This window comes from Dipodomys ordii, unplaced genomic scaffold (genome assembly GCF_000151885.1).
Source record: "Dipodomys ordii isolate 6190 unplaced genomic scaffold, Dord_2.0 Scaffold2, whole genome shotgun sequence".
Classification (NCBI taxonomy): domain Eukaryota; kingdom Metazoa; phylum Chordata; class Mammalia; order Rodentia; family Heteromyidae; genus Dipodomys; species Dipodomys ordii.
Window position 1 is genome coordinate 8,624,002 of NW_012267218.1, and position 21,180 is coordinate 8,645,181.

A 21,180-nucleotide genomic window follows, 5' to 3' on the forward strand; every position below is an offset into this window, starting at 1 on the left:
GGCTTTTGATAAAATACAACATTCATTCATGTTAAAAGCTCTGGAGAAAATAGGAATAGAAGGAACATTCCTTAAAACAATAAAAGCCATATGCGACAGACCAATAGCCAATATTATACTTAATGGGGAAAAACTACAACCAATTCTCCTAAAATCAGGAACAAGGCAAGGATGCCCACTGTCTCCACTCCTCTTCAATATAGTCCTGAGAGCTTAGCCAGGGAAATAAGGCAAGAAAAAGACATTAAAGGGAACTGCATAGGGAAAGAAGAAGTTAAACTATCCCTTTTTGCAGATGACATGATACTATACCTTCATGATCCCCAAAACTCCATCCCCAAACTCTTAGAAATTATAAATCACTTCGGCAAAGTAGCAGGATACAAAATCAACCCACAAAAATCAGTCGCCTTCCTGTACACTGACAATGTACAAGCAGAGAGGGAAATAAAGGAAGCAACCACATTCACAATACCCCCCCCCAAAAATAAAATATTTAGGAATTAACCTAACCAAGATATAAAAGAACTATTTAATGAAAACTATAAAAACTTAAAGAAAGAAATTACAGAGGACACCAGGAAATGCAAAGACCTTCCATGCTCTTGGATAGGCAGACTTAATATAGTAAAAATGGCAATACTGCCAAAATTAATATACAAATTCAATGCAATTCCTATTAAAATTCCAATGACGTACATTTCTTTTTCTTTCTTTTTTTTGGGGGGGGTCTGGTCCTAGGGCCTGAACTCTGGGCCTGGGCACTGTCCCTCAGCACTTCAGCTCAAGGCCAGCGCTCTACCACTTGAGCCACAGCGCCACTTCTGGCTTTTTTCTTTTTGCTTATGTGGTGCTAAGAAATCGAACCCAGTGCCTCATGCATGCAAGGCAAGCGCTCTATCACTGAGCCACATTCCCAGCCCCACCAATGACGTACATTTCTGAAATACAGAAAACAGTCCAAAAATTCATATGAAACAACAAAAGACCTAGAATAGCCAAAACAACTCTAGGCAAAAAAGACAACATGGGAGGGATCTTGATGCCGGACTTCAAACTCTACAATAGAGCCATAATAACAAAGACAGCATGGTACTGGCACAAAAACAGACCCGAAGACCAATGGAATAGAATAGAAGATCCAGAAATAAAACCACGCGCCTACAGTCAGTGGAAATTTGACAAAGGAGCCAAAGACATACAGTGGAAAAAACACAGCCTGAACTACTGGGGCTGGGAAAACTGGGCGGCCACATGCGGAAAACTAAAAGTGGACCCCAACCTATCACCATGCACCAACATCAACTCAAAATGGATGAAAGACCTTAACATCAAACCTGAATCTCTGAAAGTACTGCAAGACAGAGTAGGAGAGACACTTGAACTTATAGGCACAGACAGGAACTTTCTGAACAGAGTCCTAGGGTCACAACAAATTGAAGAGAGACGACAAATGGAACTACCTTAAAATAAAAAGTTTTTGCACAGCTAAAGCTAGAACAACCAGGCTAGAAAGACAACCAACTAACTGGGAAAAAATATTTACCAGCAATATATCAGACAAGGGGTTAATATCCAGTATATACAGGGAACTCAAAAACTAATCCCTCCCAAACCTAACAAACCAATTACTAAATGGGCAAGGGAACTAAAGAGAGACTTCTCAGAAGAAGAGATAAAAATGGCAAAGAAACACATGAGGAAATGTTCACCATCCCTGGTTGTGAAGGAAATGCAAATAAAGACAACCCTGAGATACCACCTTACCCCAGTAAGAATGGCCCACATCCACAAGTCAGCCAACGACAAATGCTGGAGGGGATGCGGAGAAAGAGGAACCCTATTACACTGCTGGTGGGAATGTACACTTATACAACCACTTTGGAAAGCAGTCTGGAGGGTCCTCAGAAAGCTAAATATTGATCTTCCTTATGACCCAGCCATACCACTTCTAGGCATCTATCCTGAACAACAGGAACCAGTATGCAAGGACACATGTTTATTGCAGCACTGTTCACAATAGCTAGGATATGGAAACAACCCAGATGCCCCACCACAGATGAATGGATCCAAAAATTGTGGTATCTATACACAATGGAATATTATGCAGCCATTAGAAATGACAAAATAATGGCATTTGCAGGGAAATGGATGGAGCTAGAAGAAATCATGTTGAGCGAGGTAAGCCAAGAGCAAAGAGACAAACGACACATGGTCTTGCTGATAAGTGGATGTTAAATGCAAAATGTTAGGTGATACGACAAAACTAACAGGACTTAAGAGACAAAGGACTTCCACTCATCTGGTCAAATCACTACTAAATATCCCCATGCTGCTGATCACATGTATGGTATATATGTGCACACCAGAGGGAAACCAGGAGGATGACACAGAACTAGAAGGATTCAGGGAAAAACATACAACAGTGGGACCCATCAGCTGCACTGGCCAGTGATCAAAATGAACTAAGCATCTCAATGGCAGCAATGGGAGGGAGGGAACAAGTGGGAAAGAGGGAACAACTGATGCTATCTATGTAAAACAAAAGAAATGTACATATCACCCAATGTGGAAGAAATAACTGTATTGCAAAGCTCATAGAACTCATAAATGTTATAGACCATGATAGACAATTTGCCCCATGAAAGTTAGAATGTGTTTGTGACTTTAACTAAGCATCACTATCGCACAATATTGTGAAATTTGGGAAATTATGTAATCATTTAATCACAATAAAAAATTTGAAAAAAAATTGTGTGTGTGTGAAATGAGGAATGGTAGTTAAAATTATGATATAAATATGACATATGAAGGAGTACATGAGTATACAAAACCATAAATAGCCTTAATTCATAAAGGAATTAAAGATTCTCTTAATCAATACCTATAACGTTCAGCATTTAAAGTACAAATTCATTGAGGGTTTTCATCCAGAAGATGTTAAATAAAGGTAATTAAGAATAAAATAAACCAGGTTCTGGATGCTCACACCTAGCTACTTGGAACAGTAGGACAGAAAAGCCTGTGAGACCCAATTTCAAAAATAACCAGCAAGCATGGCTTGAGGCATGGCTCAAATAGTGGACCACAAGCCTACCAAGCATGAAGCGCAAAGTTCAAGGCCCAGTACTGCCAAACAAAGAGAGAGAAATAGATGGGCACTAGTGGCTCACACCTACCTGTAATTCTAACTATGCAGAGAGAGAGAGAGAGAGAGAGAGAGAGAAATTAGGAGAAAGAGGAGGGGAAGGGAGAGAAGAAAGGGAGAGAGGGAAGAAGAGAGACAGAGCATGACTTCTAAAAATAAACCATCTTTATTGCATTTAATTCTATGCTGCACAAATTTACTTTTTAAGTGAAAAGAGAAAGAAATAAATTTTAAAGAAGGATATAAAATAAAAAAGCTGTTTTTTAAAAAACAGAAAATATGGGTAACACGTAGCTCATAATTAGAAAGGCCAAAGAGAAGATTATCATGGAATACTGAATGTGGAAAATGGACACAAATGAATGAAGCATGGGTACTGTAAATAGAAGGAGAGGCTTGTTATAAAATTAATTTTTGGGAGGAAAATAAAGGACTCATAGAAGTAGCCAATATGAATAAAGAAGCATTCTGAATGTTAAAGAGAGAACGAGAAACAAAGACTCCATTGAAAATAAGCTTGAAAAATCTGAAACTGGAAGGGCAGACATGGTCCCCCGATTTTCCCCTGCCTCTTGCTTTTCTCTTAGGACAGTGTTTACCAGTTCCCAATAAGGCAGCTCTGACCACTGGCAGAGAGTATTTTTCCACTCTCTTGGTTGTAGGGAACAAGGTGCTAAAAACAATTAAACTGAGGAACCATGATGAAGGCAAGAAGACACAGAAAGAGATTCTCATCTCAGTGGTCAAGAATCAAGACAGAAGAAAAGACAGACAAAGGGGAACTGAGATGCTCTTTACAGGTTTTTACAAATGACAAGCAGTGATGGCTTTGCCCCAATCATGAGAGAGGCAACCTGAAAACAACCTTCTTTAACTCGTGTCATTGAAAAATATCTCTTTTCTTCAAAACCACTTGACCTCAATTCTCCAAATCCATGCATTTTAGATGTAGTATGTGTATGATGCATGCACATACGACTAAAGTGTTTCTTTCCAGTGATATGCTATAGACTTTGGGTAAAATGACACATTTTTAACTATATTAAAGCAGTTAAGCTCCCAGGGATCTGGCAGTAATTGGAGAGGGTTTCTGCTAGTTTCCACCTTCACACAAACATACGCAGATCTTACCTTCGTGAAGGCGCGGTAACACAAGCCACACAGCTCCACCAGGTAGGCCAGAGTAAAGACAGCATTCTGAATTACAAAGCTGAGAAGCTTCGAAAATGGCTCCAACAAACTCTATAAAGAGATTAAGGCCAAGAAAATAAGTTTCTGGTTCTTACAGTAAAAAAAGAAGTATTAAATGCTTATTGCATTTTAATGACACTCTTTTTTAGTTAAGTGGCTATCGTAGGAACTCTGCTGGTCTAATACAAACAAAAGCTTCCACCAATGACTCAAGAGCATAATTTAAAATTTTTATCGTTTTTGATGTGTTCATTGTTATTTTAAAGGTAATATACAGAGGGGTTAGTTACAGTTGCATAAGTCAGGTAAAGAGTGCGTTTCCTGTCAGACAGTGTCACCCCTTTCCTCTCATTCTCTCCTAGTTTTTCCAATCTCCAATCTCCTCCCACTCTTTTAATTGTTTAAAAAAAAACACATTTTTCCATGTAGCATCATGTACAGATGTACCTGACTACAACCCAGTCCTGTCTGCCCGGAGCAATCCAGATCCCAGGATTTCTTGGACAGGGTTGTTTGTCCCAGGGTCTTCCGCTCTGTTTCCCAGAACAGTTAGGTGTCGATGGTTCATGGGATTCAGACCCTCCACAAGCCTGTCTTCTCACTCACTCACAGAGCAACTGCCCTGTGTACAAGCACCAAGTGCCAGCCTGACCCAGCCTCATCAGTGTTGATCGGAACACATTATCCATTTTGGTTTCTCTCCCTGAATCTCACCCATTGGGCTTTGCTTTTTTGAGACAGTATCTCGCTAGCTCAGACTGGCCTTGAACTCATGATTCTCCTGTCTCAGCCTCCTGAGTGCCACCACTACCCCTGGTCCTACTTTTTTTAAGTGATTTAGAAATGATGATGGAGCACACCTACTGAGGGTCAAGAAGAGCTAATGTTTCCATTCACTGCATCACATTCCTATTTCTAATAACTATCCTGGGAGACAGAATATTATAATAGCTTTAATGACACAAGCTCCGGAATCTAAGTGCTTTTGAACTCTCCCTCTTTGTAATCTTGAATAAGTGATTTAACCTCTTTAGGACTTAATTTTCTCCTCTGAAGAAGGGAAAAGATAAAGGCTTAATCTTAGAAGGGTTGTGAGAATTGAAGAAAACACATGAAAAGTACTTGGCAAAAATATATTCTCCATCAGTGCTGGCTGAGATCTTCATTGTTAACCTTCTAGAACTTTAGTAGCTCTCCCTGTTTGGGAGCTGAAGCATTTAAGTAGACAAGTAACCAGCCTAAGGCCATGCAGTTATGGGATAGAATTCAAATCCAAGTTCCAGAGTAATTTTCCCAAAGTAAAACTGCTTTGTAGAGAAGGCAGGATTTTAACTGGACACTTTACAACATTTCCATGCTATGACTTTTACTACTTCTGGAATTTTGTAGTCAGTCCTTTGGGTATGGTTTATAAAGTATTCCATGCTTAATGTGCAATTTTGTAGGAAAGTAGTAATGAGGAAATTAACGTCATACAGAAACCAAGTACCTAGTGATAACATTTTGATACATTTCCCTTGTTCATTTTATCCCTATAACCTTTCATATAAAGAATTACATTTTTTAGTAACTCAACAAGAAATTTACAGTATCAATTCTTCATAAACATCTATTTTTGTATATATACTCTCCAATAAATATATTTTTGCATGAAATTTTCATTTTCATTTTCTTCAGCATATTTTCCCATGAAAAGAATGAATAAATCAAAGTATATGGGCATTTGGAAGATTCTTTATTCCTCATTTATGCAAAAATGAATTCATTAAATGTGAGTTGCCTCTGAGAATGGAATTATATCTTTTGCTTATTTGTGTTCCCCACAGAAAACTTTGGAGTACAGACCCTGTAGAAAAATCTTAAGGAAATTTTTGAGGTAGTTCTGTTGATTCAGCATTCTTTGCTCTGCATAATGTTGTCTTGAAATGCTACCAGTGAATAAATAGGGATGCAAACATGTATCAAATTGATATAGAATGATTTCTGTACTTAGAAAGATCACCTAGTTAGTAGTAGGGAAGATGGGTTGGTAGGCATGGCCCCAGATATTACAAACAATGGCATTGTAATATATATTTATATATTTATATACACAACTATATAAACTACATATAGTTATATGTAAACTATATATAATTTTATATAAATATAACTGCCACTTACATTTTCCTGAAACATACATACCCTTGTGGCATTGGTGGAGGGTATCTTCAACAGGCAAATCATAATTCTCAAACTGGAATCTAAAGAACACTGAACAAATATGAAAAAATCAAAGTCAATTCTCTCCTTAATTTATCATTTGCTTCAAATATTTCTTTTTTGGGGGGGTGTCCAGTTGTGGGGCCTGAACTCTGGGCCTGGGCGCTGTCCCTCAGCTCTTCAGCTCAAGGCTAGCGCTCTACCACCTGAGCCACAGTGCCACTTCCGGCTTTTTTCTTTTTGCTTATATGGTGCTGAGGAATCAAACCCAGGGCCTCAGGCTTGCAAGGCAAGCGCTCTACCACTGAGCCACCTTCCCAGCCCTGCTTCAAATATTTCTTGAATTTGCTTAAGCTAAAAAAGAAATATAACTATCTCTATACAGCTTCCCAAGCCATATATTCATACAGAAAACAGTCACTGTCATGTTAAAATGAATAATAATGCTAAATGATTAAATAGTTAGATTCAGTTCCTAAAAGACCAAATGTTCTAAAATTAAATCATATAGAAAATTGGATAGAGAACTGATGGATGGATGGATGGATAGATGGACCCATAAGTAGACAAGTAGATATTAAATGTATCCAACTCTGAAGAGATACACTAATTTTTGAAAGACACTACTTTGGAAAAAAAAACCCTTAAGACCATTAAAAGCCATTAGTCCAAGTAAGAACCAGTTTCATCTGTCCTTCCTCTGACATGGCATGAAAAAACAGGACCAAAACCTGGGGAAAAGAAGCAAAATTTCTACCAGATAAAATCATACTGTACAAATCTATTAGAGGTCTATTTTGGCAAACTTCTACATCAAAATGTACTTTTTAGGCCTAGGAATGTGGCTCAGTGGTAGAGTGCATGCCTAGCATGAATGAAGCCCTGGATTCGATTCCTCAGTAGTACATAAACAGAAAAAGCTAGAAGTGGTGCTTTGGCTCAAGTGGTAAAGTACTAGCCTTGAGCAAAAGAAGTTCAGGGACAGTGCCCAGGCTCCGAATTCAAGCCCTAGGACTGGCAAAAAAAAAAAAAAGTGCTTTTAAAATTGAGTTTACTAGGTTGAGAGAAAATGTTACAGAAATAATAAACACAGATACTTTAAAAATTGTAAATATATCATAACAGCAGGTATTGTTCTGTTTCTGCAGCACACACTAAGCAGAATCCCTGGAGCGGCAAGCACGTCTACTACCTGAAAACCTGTGAGAATGCAAGTCCTCAGGCTCTACCCCTACTGAATCACAAACTCTTGAATTAGGTCCAAAAATCTGTGTTTTAGCAAGTCCTTCAGGGACATGGATGCACCCTAATGAAGGCAAAATACAGTGTTTTCAATGGCTTAATATTTTTCCAACAGATTAAAATCAGAACAGAAGTAGATCCCTGATCTGCCTAGTTTCGATATAGCACCGTTTTACAGAGAGAAATTTCATTGTTTGCCTTCCCATATATATTCATATTGTTCAATGAATCTCACCCTCTCTATCACTCTCTAGCAGGGAAAATTCTTACACGAATCCTAAAAATGTCTTATCTTCTAAAAGAACTACTGGCCTATTGAACATGCTCAGCAACCCTAAGATGTGATGTAACACTGACTTACTTTCAGCCAGGGCTGACAACAGGCTCTGTATCAAGCCCCCCACATCTCCTCCCCTGCCCCGTGATTTAAAAATCAGGAAATGTCATCTTAGAAAAAAATGAAAAGGCCCACTACATGAAGCATGTTCTCCCACATAACAACGATCAGCAGGCATGGAGGAGGCCACAGGAGGAGAACTGGTGCATTACGGTTGTTAAGGGTCTCCATTCTCCTCATTATGCTGTCTCACTGCACGTCATTCATTAACCTTGCAGGCAAAGCCCCCATGGGCAGAGTTGATTGACACAAATTAGGCACACCAGTTATTTACAGCTGGCAAGACTTCCAGCTAGTCAGCGTGCAACTTTAAAGAATTTTGCTATCACATTTTAGCATGGGCATTTGAATTTGCTGACTTTGCCCACTCCTGCTCTCAGAATTGGTGGCTCTTCAGCCACAAGACCCCAAATGACTCTATATACAAGGGAGGTTCCATGTAGTCACGTTAAATGTGTACAGTAGATTGTTTACACACATATGTCCAGTTCCTGGATACATACATGGTTCCAAAGTATCAGTCCTTTTTGTCTGGATTTATTTAGCCACTCCAATTTGGACAAACAGGGCTCATAGAATGAGAGAGGTGATAAAGAGCTCTGTTCTGTGCTTTCACTTTGTACCATAACCTCACACTCAAAGCAGTGCCCAGCAAACCACAGGCCTCTGAATTATTAACCTTATAGACCCTATTAGTAGTATCGACTGTAGGAGGCTGATCATGATAGTAGTGTATATATGCACAATACTCATTCCTGGAATATAGCCATCAACATGGAACATCACTTGTTAGATCAACAAGTGACTATTTTTGTCCCAATTTAAATACGTGTATCTATGAGCTGCATAAAAGGAAAAACATTTAGTGAAGCAAGCATGGTTCAAAGACTAGCTTTGCCACACCAGTTGTCTTCTTTCTCTGGGTATACAAAAATAAATACCTGCAACTCTTTCCCATTTTAGAAGAATGCAAGGAATCTTTTAGTTGAAAATATATTGGACTGTAAATTAAAAGACTTCAGTTCTGTACCTCATGTTGCTACCACCAAACTATTCAAGCAAGTTATACCACTTCTGTGAGTTGGAAACTCCCCAATTAGAAGATGGGTCATGGAAGGAATGGGTTTAATAGGTCTCTTCTGGTTGTAACAGCACAGGTGTCTGTTTTTATGTTTTTAGCAGGACCATCTTGATAACGATCCCTGGGCTCACACGTTCAGCTAGGTAACTCGTGTGTGTGTGTGTGTGTGTGTGTGTGTGTGTGTGTGTGTGTGTGTGTATTCTTGAATGTTGTATAGTGTCATGCACAGCAAGAAGTTCAACAGAAATGTCATCTTGGTTCTGCAGTTACATTATTCACAAGTACACGATCTCTTCCCTTAGATTATTCTTAAAAACTGAAACTTTACATAGGTCTGAGCTTCTTAAAGACAAAACTATTATCTATGATTATTTTTCTTACATCCATAAAAGAAAAAAATTTAGGTCAAATGTCTTTCTAAATTTTTTTTTATTTTTTGGGTCCGGTCGTGGGGCCTGAACTCTGGGCCTGGGCGCTGTCCCTCAGCTCTTCAGCTCAAGGCTAGTGCTCTACCACTTGAGCCACAGCACCACTTCCAGCTTTTTTCTTTTTGCTTATGTGGTGCTGAAGAATCGAACCCAGGGCCTCAGGCATGCAAGGCAAGCGCTCTACCACTGAGCCACCTTCCCAGCCCCTTTCTAATCTTTTTTTAATCAACTAAAAATATGCAATTACTGACTGAGCTAATTATTATCAGTAAGCAAAATGCCAACCTCATATCATTCTTATTCTGTCATATCAGAAAGAATAATCTAAACATATTTTCTTCATTTGGTGCCTGACCAATTCCTTATAGACCTTTAGGAACACCAAATCACCTGACTGTTGTACTGATCTCTGTAAGCAGATGGTCAGAAAGTAACTCAAACTGAAGTTGTGGGCTCTGCTTACCTTCAGAGGTAAAACACAAGGCAGCTTGGCAAAAAATGTCTGGAACTGGTTGCTGATTGTGGTCCAGAGGCTACTAGGAGAATCCATGGGCAAAGCTTCCATGAATGTAGCAATGTTTTCCAAACAGCGTATCATAGCACCCCCTGCTGGTAAATTCTTTTTGTTATTTAGACCCTAAAAACACAAAAGCATAAGCAATCAACTGCTGAAAATTACACAGGAAGTCATAAAGCCACTTGGTACAGATTGCTTTAAAACCACCTATTCTCGCTACAATCATGTGCTGAGTGCCTACTATCTAGGCAAATCACTGTAATAGGCAGAATGAATATGGATATGTTTAAATAAACTTGGCGGGGGGAACTGGTGATCTTTGACTCTGTGAAAGGTGAAAGGTGAGCAAGAAAGAAGTAATCTTCTAAGAATCTATAATTGGCATGGCCAGGTGCCAAGAAGAGACAATGAGTCGTGCTTGCTGGGAAGAACTCTCCAGGACAAGGCCTAGAAGTAATTACACAACAGCAGCTTTTCTCCTAACAATGCCTGACAACTATCAACCAGTGCAAACGAGAAGAACTGGAGTCTTGCAGTATGGTCTAAAAGTACTGGAGCTAGGACTTGAATTCCATCATACAACACAGCATGACATTGTGGATACGCAGTGGAACTGCTCCACAAATCACATCTTGAGATCCTGGGAGAAGCAGTGGGGCAGACACTCAAATCCAGCTCTCATGATACAATATACATGCTGCTCTCCTCTGCATGTGTATTCTGAATTCCAGAATAGGATGATTCTATAGATGTGAGTTCTTAACCCCGGTGGATACCCCTTAGTTCAAGTCTGGACATTCTGGATGACAATAAGCCCATCCAATATTTAAGGTTTACGTGAAATTACTGGATGTCCCCCAGCGATATGGAGTGACTCCAACGTGCCACATGATTTTGGCTGGGGCCTAGCCTATCATTGGAACAAACCTACCTCCAAGAGCTGACTGAGAGCAGCAATGGAGCTGAGCTCATTGAAGTCCATGAGAGACGTGGCTAAGGTCCGTAAAAAAGTCCCATCTGCAAAGACATTCATCAGATTTAGCAGTGTTTGGGTCTCTGGCTAGGCAAGCTTCCAGGGCCTGCATCTGCCGCAAGCGAGTTACCTTTGATGGTGCTCTGGAACAGCTGCGGGAAGATGCCGTTAGGGGCTAGCTGATGGAAGACGCAGCGCAGAAACTGCTTAGCGACCCCCGCTGCATTGCCAGGGACCATCATGCTGCAACGAACACAGAGAGGAACAGACACAAACTGAGAGTCACAGAGTGTGTGGTGAGGTACCGGAACCTAGGCATTTACACACGGATTCTCTTATGTAATGTCTCATTGCCAATGTCATCAGTGAGATGAAATAATGTAGTCAAACTTCACATTTTTTTAAGGAAAAAGATAGCTGTGAAGTGCTAGTGACCCAGGCTATCCCTGGCTTCCTAAAGTAGAAATGTGTGTTCCAACGCTCAGGAGAAAATGGTGTCCAGAGAATATGATAGTCAGGACTGGAACGCTAGATGAGGACTATTAGCAAGAGCCTCCCAAGGAAGTCTAATTGCCAAGGGAGTCGCTCTGAGGAAGAATGCAGTGAGGGAAATGTTCATTCCCATTGGGAGACATGGGAAGTTTGTGAGTGTCCGAGTTGATACTTGTAAGCAGGATAGGATTTTGGTAGCCAGAATTTCCCCTTCACACATTGTATACTTCTGCATGGCAAAGAGGGGAGCAAAAGATCTTTTTGTGGCCTGCTGAATAGACCAAAGTACCAGTAGAGGTATTTCCTGAGGTGGTTAGGAGGTTCGCTATGGAAGGAGGAAAAGTCAAGAATCACAAATGTATTCAAGATGAGAGGTTATTGCCTTATTATGTCATGCCTACCCAGAAATGCTGATGAAAGCTTCTAGGCAGAAAATAATTTTCAGGAAAAACATAAATAACTTTAAAAAATTGAGATGTTTGGGGCTGGGAAGGTGGCTCAGTGGTAGACTGCTTGCCTTGCATACATGACGCCCTAGGTTCAATTCCTCAGCACCACATAAGCACAAAAAGCCGAAAGTGGCTCTGTGGTTCAAGTGGTAGAGTGCTAGCCTTGAGCTGAAGAACTGAAGGACAGTGGGGCCCACAGTTCAGGCCCCACAACCCAAAATCAAACATACACGGAAAAAAAAAATGAGAAGTTTGTTTTACAAGGCCAGCATAGTCCCCAAATTAAAATCAGATAAAGACTTTATCTGAATGAATGAATGAATGGAAGCAGAATGGACAGATAAAGGATAATCCAGTACTTTTCATAAGCATTAAATTCAACTCGAGATTAAAAGAATTATATATTGTGGGGGGCTGGGAAGGTGGCTCAGTGGTAGAGCACTTGCTTTGCATGCCTGAGGCCCTGGGTTCGATACCTCAGCACCACATAAGCAAAAAGAAAAAAAAAGCCGGAAGTGGTGTGTGGCTCAAGTGGTAGAGTGCTAGCCTTGAGCTGAAGAGCTGAGGGACAGCGCCCAGGCCCAGAGTTCAGGCCCCACGACCGGACCCCCCCCCCAAAAAAAAGAATTATATATTGTTATCAAGAATATAAGCACAGTTTAATATTTAAAAGTCAATATAATTCCAAATATTGAAGAATAAAGGGCCAAAAACTTTTGATTATTCCAATAGATGCAGAGAATACATTTGACAAAAGTTAACACACATGATAAATTGGAAAAGGAAGGAATTATCATCAGTCTACAAAAATATTATAGTTAGCATAATAGTGAGATAGTAAACACAGTGGGAAGCAAAGCAAGAATGTCCACCTCCACACCTCTAGTTTTGTCTAGGTAGTCCTAGGCACTGTTGAAAGGTATTTAAAATAAATAAAATGAGAAAAGAACAGAAAGGAAGTAACAAAATGAGTCCTTCTTTGCAGATGGTATTTTTTCATATAAAATTAAATGAACAAAGCAACTTCTACCATTAATGACTGAATTTAGCTAGGATACAATGTTAATATACAAAAATCAATTACTATTACAGCAGTAAATAGAATTTCAAAATCTCATTTACATTAGCACTTAAAAACATAATTCTTGGGAATTAATTGAACAGAAAATTTACTGAAAACTTGAACATTGCTGAAAGCAACAAAAAAATTGTTAAAATTAAAGATCTAATGAAATGGCAGTGCATGCCATGATCATGAATTGACAATTCAATATTTTTATATCAGTTATCTCAAAACTGATTTATACTTTCAGTATAATCTGAGCAGGTTGTTCTAAAGCTTATATGGAAATTTAAAGATCTCTCTCTCTCTCTCTATATATATATATATATACACATACACAAACACCACTCTTGAAAAAAATGACTAAAGTTGAAACACTCATTCCAACTTCATGACTTACTGTACAGTCACTATAGTCAAGATTGTGTAGTGTGAGTTTAAGGATTAAGATTTAGATAAAACAAACAGAATACTCTTACATGATGTTTTGAGCTTAACAGACACAATAGTGTCAATCAACATTTGAAAAAACTGTCATAGGGAGATACAAATTAAAACGACATATCTACCAGAATGAATAAAATTTAAAAGATCAATAACTCTGAAATATGGGAAGGATGTAGAACACCCTGAAGTCTCATACATTGATGATGGAAATATAAAATAACATGCTAATTTTATATACAGGAAAAAAAACATGTAATAATTTTGGATAACTATTTCTTACAGAAGATAAGTTCTGGCAATTTCTTATAAAATTAAACATATACTTATCCCAAAAGGCATAAAACATGTTTACAAAAAAAGTTTGTATAAGGATGTTCATAGCAGCTCTGTTTATAATTGCCCCAAACTGGAAATAACACAGAAGTCCTACAATAAGAAAATGAATAAACTATGTTTGTAAAAGAAATAAACTACTTATTATAAGCACAGATGGATCTCAAAATTTTGCTGCAAAAAATTCAGACACAATTCCGTTTATGTGAAGTTCTACAACAGGCAAAACTAAGCAGTGGTAGGAAACTCTGGGAGTGAAAGTAATATCCACTATTTTGACAAGGGTTTAAGTTTTGCAGGTATATGCATTAGTCAAAATGCAGTGAATATGTACTTAAGACTCATGTGACTCCTTGTATATAAATTTTATAAAAGAAACAATCATACTTAATGTATAGCATGTTGACTATCAATAATAGTATTTGAAATCTGGTAAGTCAAATCACAAGATTTCTTACCAAAAACAAAACAAAAGGTAACTATCTCAGATGATGACTATATTTTGCTGAAGGATATAGGGAAAAGTATAGAAATATCTGTATTTTCCTTTAAAATGAACTCACATATAAAATGGATAGAAGGGTCATTAGTGGGTATGTGATTAAAAAATAAAATATTGAAGAATGTAAGTCTAAGATTTTTATGAGTGTTCACTGTAAAATTCTTTCACCTTTGCAATATGCTTAAAATGTTTCTAACACTACAAAATATAAAGGAAAAACAAAAGGAAAAAGTTTTGTGCCCAAATAGAGCACAAGAAAGATCTTAAGTTATAGACATGCAATGCTGAAATGATGACATCCTGTGTGCGTAGGAGCTGCTACAATCATGCTGCCACACAGACTCTGTCACTCCACACAAGAAGGGCCTATGTCCATCCCTCTTTGACAGATGAGAAAACTGAGGTGTCCAAAGTCACACATGGCATCTATTTCTGTCCTCTGGTTCTTGTTCTCTGTGTAGCCAAAGTAACCTTCACATGCTGTACGCACACACAAATGTACGCCTCAGCGTTTAAGGGTCTTCCAGTGGACTTCTGACCGCTGCTAGCAGTATACCCCAGATATGGGGTTTGTAAAACCTGGACCACCAAGCCAACCTCAGCAAGAGCTTATTTACATCTCTGTGCCGTAGTTACACAGGTCTTTCCAGCGTTCCTCTTGTATGCCCCCACCCCACCCCACCCCTGTCCTGAGTAAAGAATTTGAATGGAAAGTGATCCTTCCAAAAGGTAAAGCAAGACACTCCTCTCTCCAGTGGCTTCCCCTGTCACCAAACTCACAGAGACACACAGGGCTCTATGTGTCCCAGCTCCCTCGCTTGTCCACCTCATCTCACACTACTTCCAATGCTCACTCCAGCCACATTAATCCACTTCCCTAATACATAGTCATTTTCATGACTGAAAGACTTTGCCTTTGCTGCTCGCTCTGATTGGAATGTTCTTTCCAAAAATCGCTGCATGGATTCCTTTTACTTTACTCAAGTTCTGTTCAGTGACACAGATATCATTTTTCCGTCCTTAATCGTTGTATCTAAAATACCAACTCCCATCCCCCTCTATCATCTGGACTACACTGATTTTCATAGCACTTACTACTAAATGATATTAAATAACAGTATCCATTTTCTTATTAATTAGTTTGATCATTTTGTCCTTCTTCTTCAACTTGAAGGACTAGAGTGTACCATTGTAAACCACCATGTCTTCAGTATCTAGTATAACTTCATAAATACTTGTTGAATGTTAACATAGTTTTGGGTAAATATTAATTCTGGCTTGCTTTCCTGATAAACTGTTTCTTAAGGACAGGAACCATGTCAGGTCAGTTCCCCCCTAATTAAAACTTGAGTATTGGGAATGTACTTGTTTCCTCATTTATGACATCTTATTATCACCTTAATATGACAATAAAAATTTAAACTTTTTTTATTAGGGCTTGATTGTAGTTCATTAGTAGAGTACTTTCCTAGCATGTGTAAAATTGTGGGTTTAAGACTCAGCACCGCAAAACCAAACCATAAGTATCTAGCATAGGGAGACTTAAAAATATCTGTTGACTAAAATGAGTGAGTGAATGAATAAATAAAGGTATGAACACAAATTGAAAACTAGCACTCCCTGGAACTGCAACTGGAACCAACAGTAACCCTTCCATACAATACACACAAGTGTTTTTACAAACAGGGTAAGCATTCAGGGGAGCAAAAACAAAGTGAGATTTGTGTCCACTAAAGACCTTACCTTTCTGCTTGATTAGAAAAGGTAGTGCTGGATGCCAATCTAGGAAATAAAATAGACAGAGTCACACAAGTAGCTCGAGTTTTCATCATGAAAGGTGTCGGTAATGAAGCAGGATTGTGGTTCGGGTTTACAGGGGAGGAATAAGTACTGATCATTCCTTTCACCAGGGCCAGAGGGGCTACTCAGTGGTAAGCGTCCAGGGCTAAACTTAACCCTTAAACTCTGTGTTCAGTGTCATGTCATCTATTTCCACAGAGTGGCATGCAGATGCAGTTTGGTTTTCTATCATCCAGCCACAATATGGCCTCCACTGATAAATAACAGAACATTTGACTTAGCCCATTTTCATATTTACTCAAATTACTACAAACTAACCACAAGTCATAAAAGCCTCCATAATACAGTAAAATAGGTAGCAGAGGTATTTGTCATCCAACTTTTGAATTGAAATAATGAAAAGGGAAATCCATTGCATTTAGAACAGAAATATGTTAGGTTAAGCAAGTGATCTATAACACATAATGTTGGAAAGTATGAAAATTTTGACATATGGAAATCTGCTATGCCATTATGTAGAAAGAGCATGTCCTAAGTTGAAGTATTTAGAAGAACTTCCTTCTTTACTACTTCCCTCTCTCCTTTCCATTTTTCCTTCCTTTTTCCCTTTCCCTTCTTTTCCTTTTTCTTCTTTTTTGTGGTGCTAGGAATCAAACTCAGCACATGCTCTAGGTAAATACTCTCCCACTGAAGTACATCTCCAGCCTAGGATTTCATTTGATTATTGTATTTGTTTTGTTGTTTTTGTTTTGTCATTGTACTGGGGTCTGAACGAAGGGATTCCTATTTCTTAGGCAGGTGCTCTACCACCTGTGCCATCCCTTCAGCCAGAACAATAGGTCTATCTGTTACTAAAAAGTATTGGCAGCAGCAATTCTGACCTTACATTAATAAAACCCATCAGCTCCACAAGTATTACTGATAAATAATATAGTATTTATCCCATAATGATTAAAATTAAGCCTTAAGTGAATTATTAAAATCAACGTTTTTAATGAAATAATAGTTTTCTCTCTTATCTCTCCATATTCATCACTTACTTTTTCACAATGGATTATTTTGAAGGTAATGAGTAGATGGTTACATAACTTTCTATTGCCTCTGACTATATAAAAGATACTTCAAAAGAACTGGAGGGACACGAATAATGGGGTTATATGTTTTGGGAGTCAACATTTTTTCTGTTTATTTTAACTTGAAATTATTTCTTCATTTTAAAAAAAAGGTTAAATTTTAGCCCTATTAGGATTCATCTCTTCCCTTCACTCAAATGCCAGGAACATTTCCATTCTGAACTTTTATAGCACTTTACCCTCATGCATTACAACACTTATTCATGCCCTGTCTTGTCTAGCTACTAAGTGATTCCACATACAGTCATCTTTGTCAACAACTAAGGCACAGCTTGGCACGGTGCTGCGTACCTACAATGGAAGGCTTCCATGCAGGAAGCCTAGACAGGAAGATCATGAGCCCCCAGAGCTACCTATCGAGATCCTGCCTCAAAACAGCATAGCAATAAGCCAAAACTAAGACCCAAATTAAAGTGCTTGATAGCAGGAGCAAGGTCTTAAAGCCAGTAGTCTGAAGTACCTAGCACTGTGCTAGCACAGACCGGGAACTTCATAACTGAATTATAATCTTCCTGCAGGCTGAAAGTCCTATTCCAAAAACATGTACTCTTACTTTATCAGTATATCATGCCTACACTAATGCCCCAAGTTGCATAGTTAAGTGAGTACCTTGAGATTATAAAATAGCTAGAGAATCCATCTCAGGTAAAGAGAGATGATAACAACAGTATTAATAATAGTGGCTACTAATACTACTACTATGGCTCACCATGAACTACTGACAGTTCTGAGCACTATTTCCCACATTATCTCCTACAGGAATAGGGAAAAAATGGTTTTCCCAGTATAGATCCCTCTCTCTTCCTTCTGTTATTGTGATTCATGATCCTGGACAGCTGGGGAATTTGATCAAAAGATCAGCTCATTTTTTTATGAGTTTTTTATTGTTGTTGTTAGTTATGCAGTTTGAACTCTGGACTTGGGTGCTGATCAGCTCATTTTTTTAAAAGCTCATCTGAATTGATATGACAGATTCCAAGCATCTACAAGGTGAGTGCTTTATTTTCAAACTGCTGGTGTTATATCATGATAATGCTTTGATAAGGCTCCTTCCTATAAAATATAACAGAAGCCAATATTCACCTTCCCACAGACTGCATGATATCCAGCAAGAGTGGGGCTGCCAAGTCAGGGCTTAAGTGAATGAATGTGGAGAGAACCACGATAGCCAGGCCAAGGGTTTCTTCATCATATTCTTCAAGAATAGCTCCGCAGTCATGGCATCTACAAAGAAAACAGAGAAAGGCTTTCCATGAAAGCCAGTCATGGTTCAGGGTAACACACAGCCATTTCTCACTAAGTCTTAGAAAATTCCCCCCAAAGGAAGTTAATGTCCCCAATTCTCACAGCAGGTGGCTCACACACAGAAAGAGTGCATACGACAGAGGTCATGAAAGTTCCTTAGGTTACTGAAGACATACTCAGCACACTTCACAAGCCTCTGAGTTTCGGTTTTCTTTTAGAATGAGCATCAAGAATACTGACGTGATACATATGGAATGGTAAGCATGTGAAAATAGGGCGAGGGAGAGTTGTAAAACATATTTTGAGTTTGTGCCAGTCTTAGGGTTTGAACTCAGGGTGTTATCCTTGAGCTTTTGTGCTCAAAGCTAGCACTGTACCACTTGAGCCACAGAGCCACTTCTAGTTTTTTTGCTAGCAACAGGCTCTTCCTTTTTCATCCTAAATATTGAATCATATATAAGCCAGGTACCTGTGGCTCACACCTGTAATCCTACTCTCAGGAGGCAGAGATCTGAGGATTGCAGTTCAAAGCCAGGCTGGGCAGGAAAGTTCATGAGATCTTATCTCCAATTAACCATCAAAAAGCTGGAAGTGGAGCTGTGGCTCAAGTGGGAGAGCTCTAGCCTTAAACGAAAAAGCTCAGGGACAGAACCCAGGCCCTGACTTTAAGCCCTGGAACTGGCGCGTGTGCATGTGTGTGTGTGTGCGAGTGTGCGTGCACACACACACACACACACACACACACACACAGAAATTCCTAAGCACAAACAAAAGCGTCACAGAATACATCATTTGTAAATTCACCACACATACCAACATTTATAGCTACAGTCTTTTAAAGAACACAGTGTGACTTAAAAACAAACCATGTTTCTTCTGACACCCTCTTACAACTCTTACCATTGTGGTGACCAAACCAATTCTATAAACATGGTGAAGAAAAGAACAGTGTGAGCTTACTTGTCTGTCATCACTGTTGGCTGCTCATCAGTGAATTCTTCTGGTGCAGGCACAAACATGCTGACTATGCTCGGTGCTGACAGCAGGCTGGATTTAGTGGCACCTGGGTAAGCAGCAAAGAGATCATCTGTGAATAAGGATCAGCTCCAGGGGCCAGATGAAGGGCTGGTCTGCCCCCCTAAACCCTCTGAAAATCACATTCACAGGACTGTGACTTGAACATCCTAACTGCATTGTGGAAAACCCTCACCAGTGCAAGAAGTCAAGAAAGATGGTTATTTGTTTCTGCTTATGTGATTTTAAGAGCTAGATGTCTACCTCTCCCTTGCTTCATGAATTCAATAAAATCAGATAAGGGTTCACATGGACCAACGGTACTAGAAAAGATGACAAAGAAAAGGGAAAATTGACTCTAGGGAACTCCTAAGTCAGTAGTATCCTTACTTGCTAGCATACATGAAAGCTGTTCACAAGATGCTGCATTTCTAAAAGCACAAATGCACATCAACAGTAAAGTGTTAGTATGATACAGAAATAAGATTCTAGAACTTCACACAGCTAAGCAAAGGGGGATATTTGAGCTATCTTTAAGTCACTTTCTAATATCCCAAACTGGAATACAAATGTTAATACAATGTTTATCAACTATTTCTGATATAACATTGCTTCCCAAGTATATATGTGTATTATAATGATGTTAAAGTGGAAGCAATAGCACAAATTACAAATTAAATAGAAAGTTGCTTCATTAAATGAAAACACAGAAAGCTTAAATACAGTATTTTACATTTCTTGAACATTGTTTACTAGATGCCAAAATGCCCATGCTAAAAGTGGAAGAATTCAGTCCATAATATATATGATAATACAACCATAAGTCTTACTGGAGACATGTGACTAAATAAACTATTAATTCAAGACTTTCAGAGGATTATTGTCAATTACTATTATATAGTAATCACAACTAAAGTCAAGACAAGAGAAGAGATGTGGTCCTTTTGGTAGTTTCAAAACCATCATTAACCTAAGAAGAGTCATCATTTTTTACAATAGCATGATGAGGGTTTTTTCCCCCTATATGACAAACACAGCATATGATGCAGTATCTATGATGACGATCTGTAAAAACAGTTAGGTTAAGTCACTGGGCATTGGTCCTTCAAGGAAACATTAGCTGAATCAATCGATTCCTGAATCCTGCATGAAAAGGAAACAATGATGTACAAGGAGGAGATGGGAAGTAGAAAAAGGAAGCCACAGACCTCAGCTCCCTTCTGCTATAACTGAGTCATCACCAAGTCTGCACTATTCAAGGAAGTTCCCATGGCCCCCCAGCCGCTCCCAACACCTGGGACACCACAACTATGCTTCCCCTCCTGAATATTCAGAGTACACGTTGAACAGAACTAGAAGCAGCAATAGAGGGTTCTAAAAAACTTGAACGAGGAGAGAACAATTTCAAGACTGGAAAGGCTGACAAAAGCCCCGTTGGAATCTTGGAGGTAAGAGAAATGATCAAGATGTGTTTGTCTCAAAATACACACACACACACACACACACACACACACACACACACA

General features: G+C 38.9%; 1 protein-coding gene across 3 annotated transcripts in view; it reads right to left on the bottom strand.

Annotated features, from left to right (window-relative positions):
• Nucleotides 1–21,180, bottom strand: part of Unc79 (unc-79 homolog (C. elegans)) — a 236,360-nt gene that overhangs the window by 33,124 nt on the left and 182,056 nt on the right. For all 3 annotated transcript variants that reach the window (XM_013014130.1, XM_013014112.1, XM_013014121.1), the window contains 8 exons: nt 19,604–19,706; nt 18,482–18,622; nt 16,209–16,247; nt 11,310–11,422; nt 11,138–11,223; nt 10,153–10,326; nt 6,524–6,592; nt 4,280–4,390 (listed from right to left, as the gene is read on the bottom strand). In XM_013014130.1, coding sequence (XP_012869584.1) covers nt 4,280–4,390; nt 6,524–6,592; nt 10,153–10,326; nt 11,138–11,223; nt 11,310–11,422; nt 16,209–16,247; nt 18,482–18,622; nt 19,604–19,706 — 836 coding nt within the window. The remainder of the gene's footprint in view (nt 1–4,279; nt 4,391–6,523; nt 6,593–10,152; nt 10,327–11,137; nt 11,224–11,309; nt 11,423–16,208; nt 16,248–18,481; nt 18,623–19,603; nt 19,707–21,180) is intronic.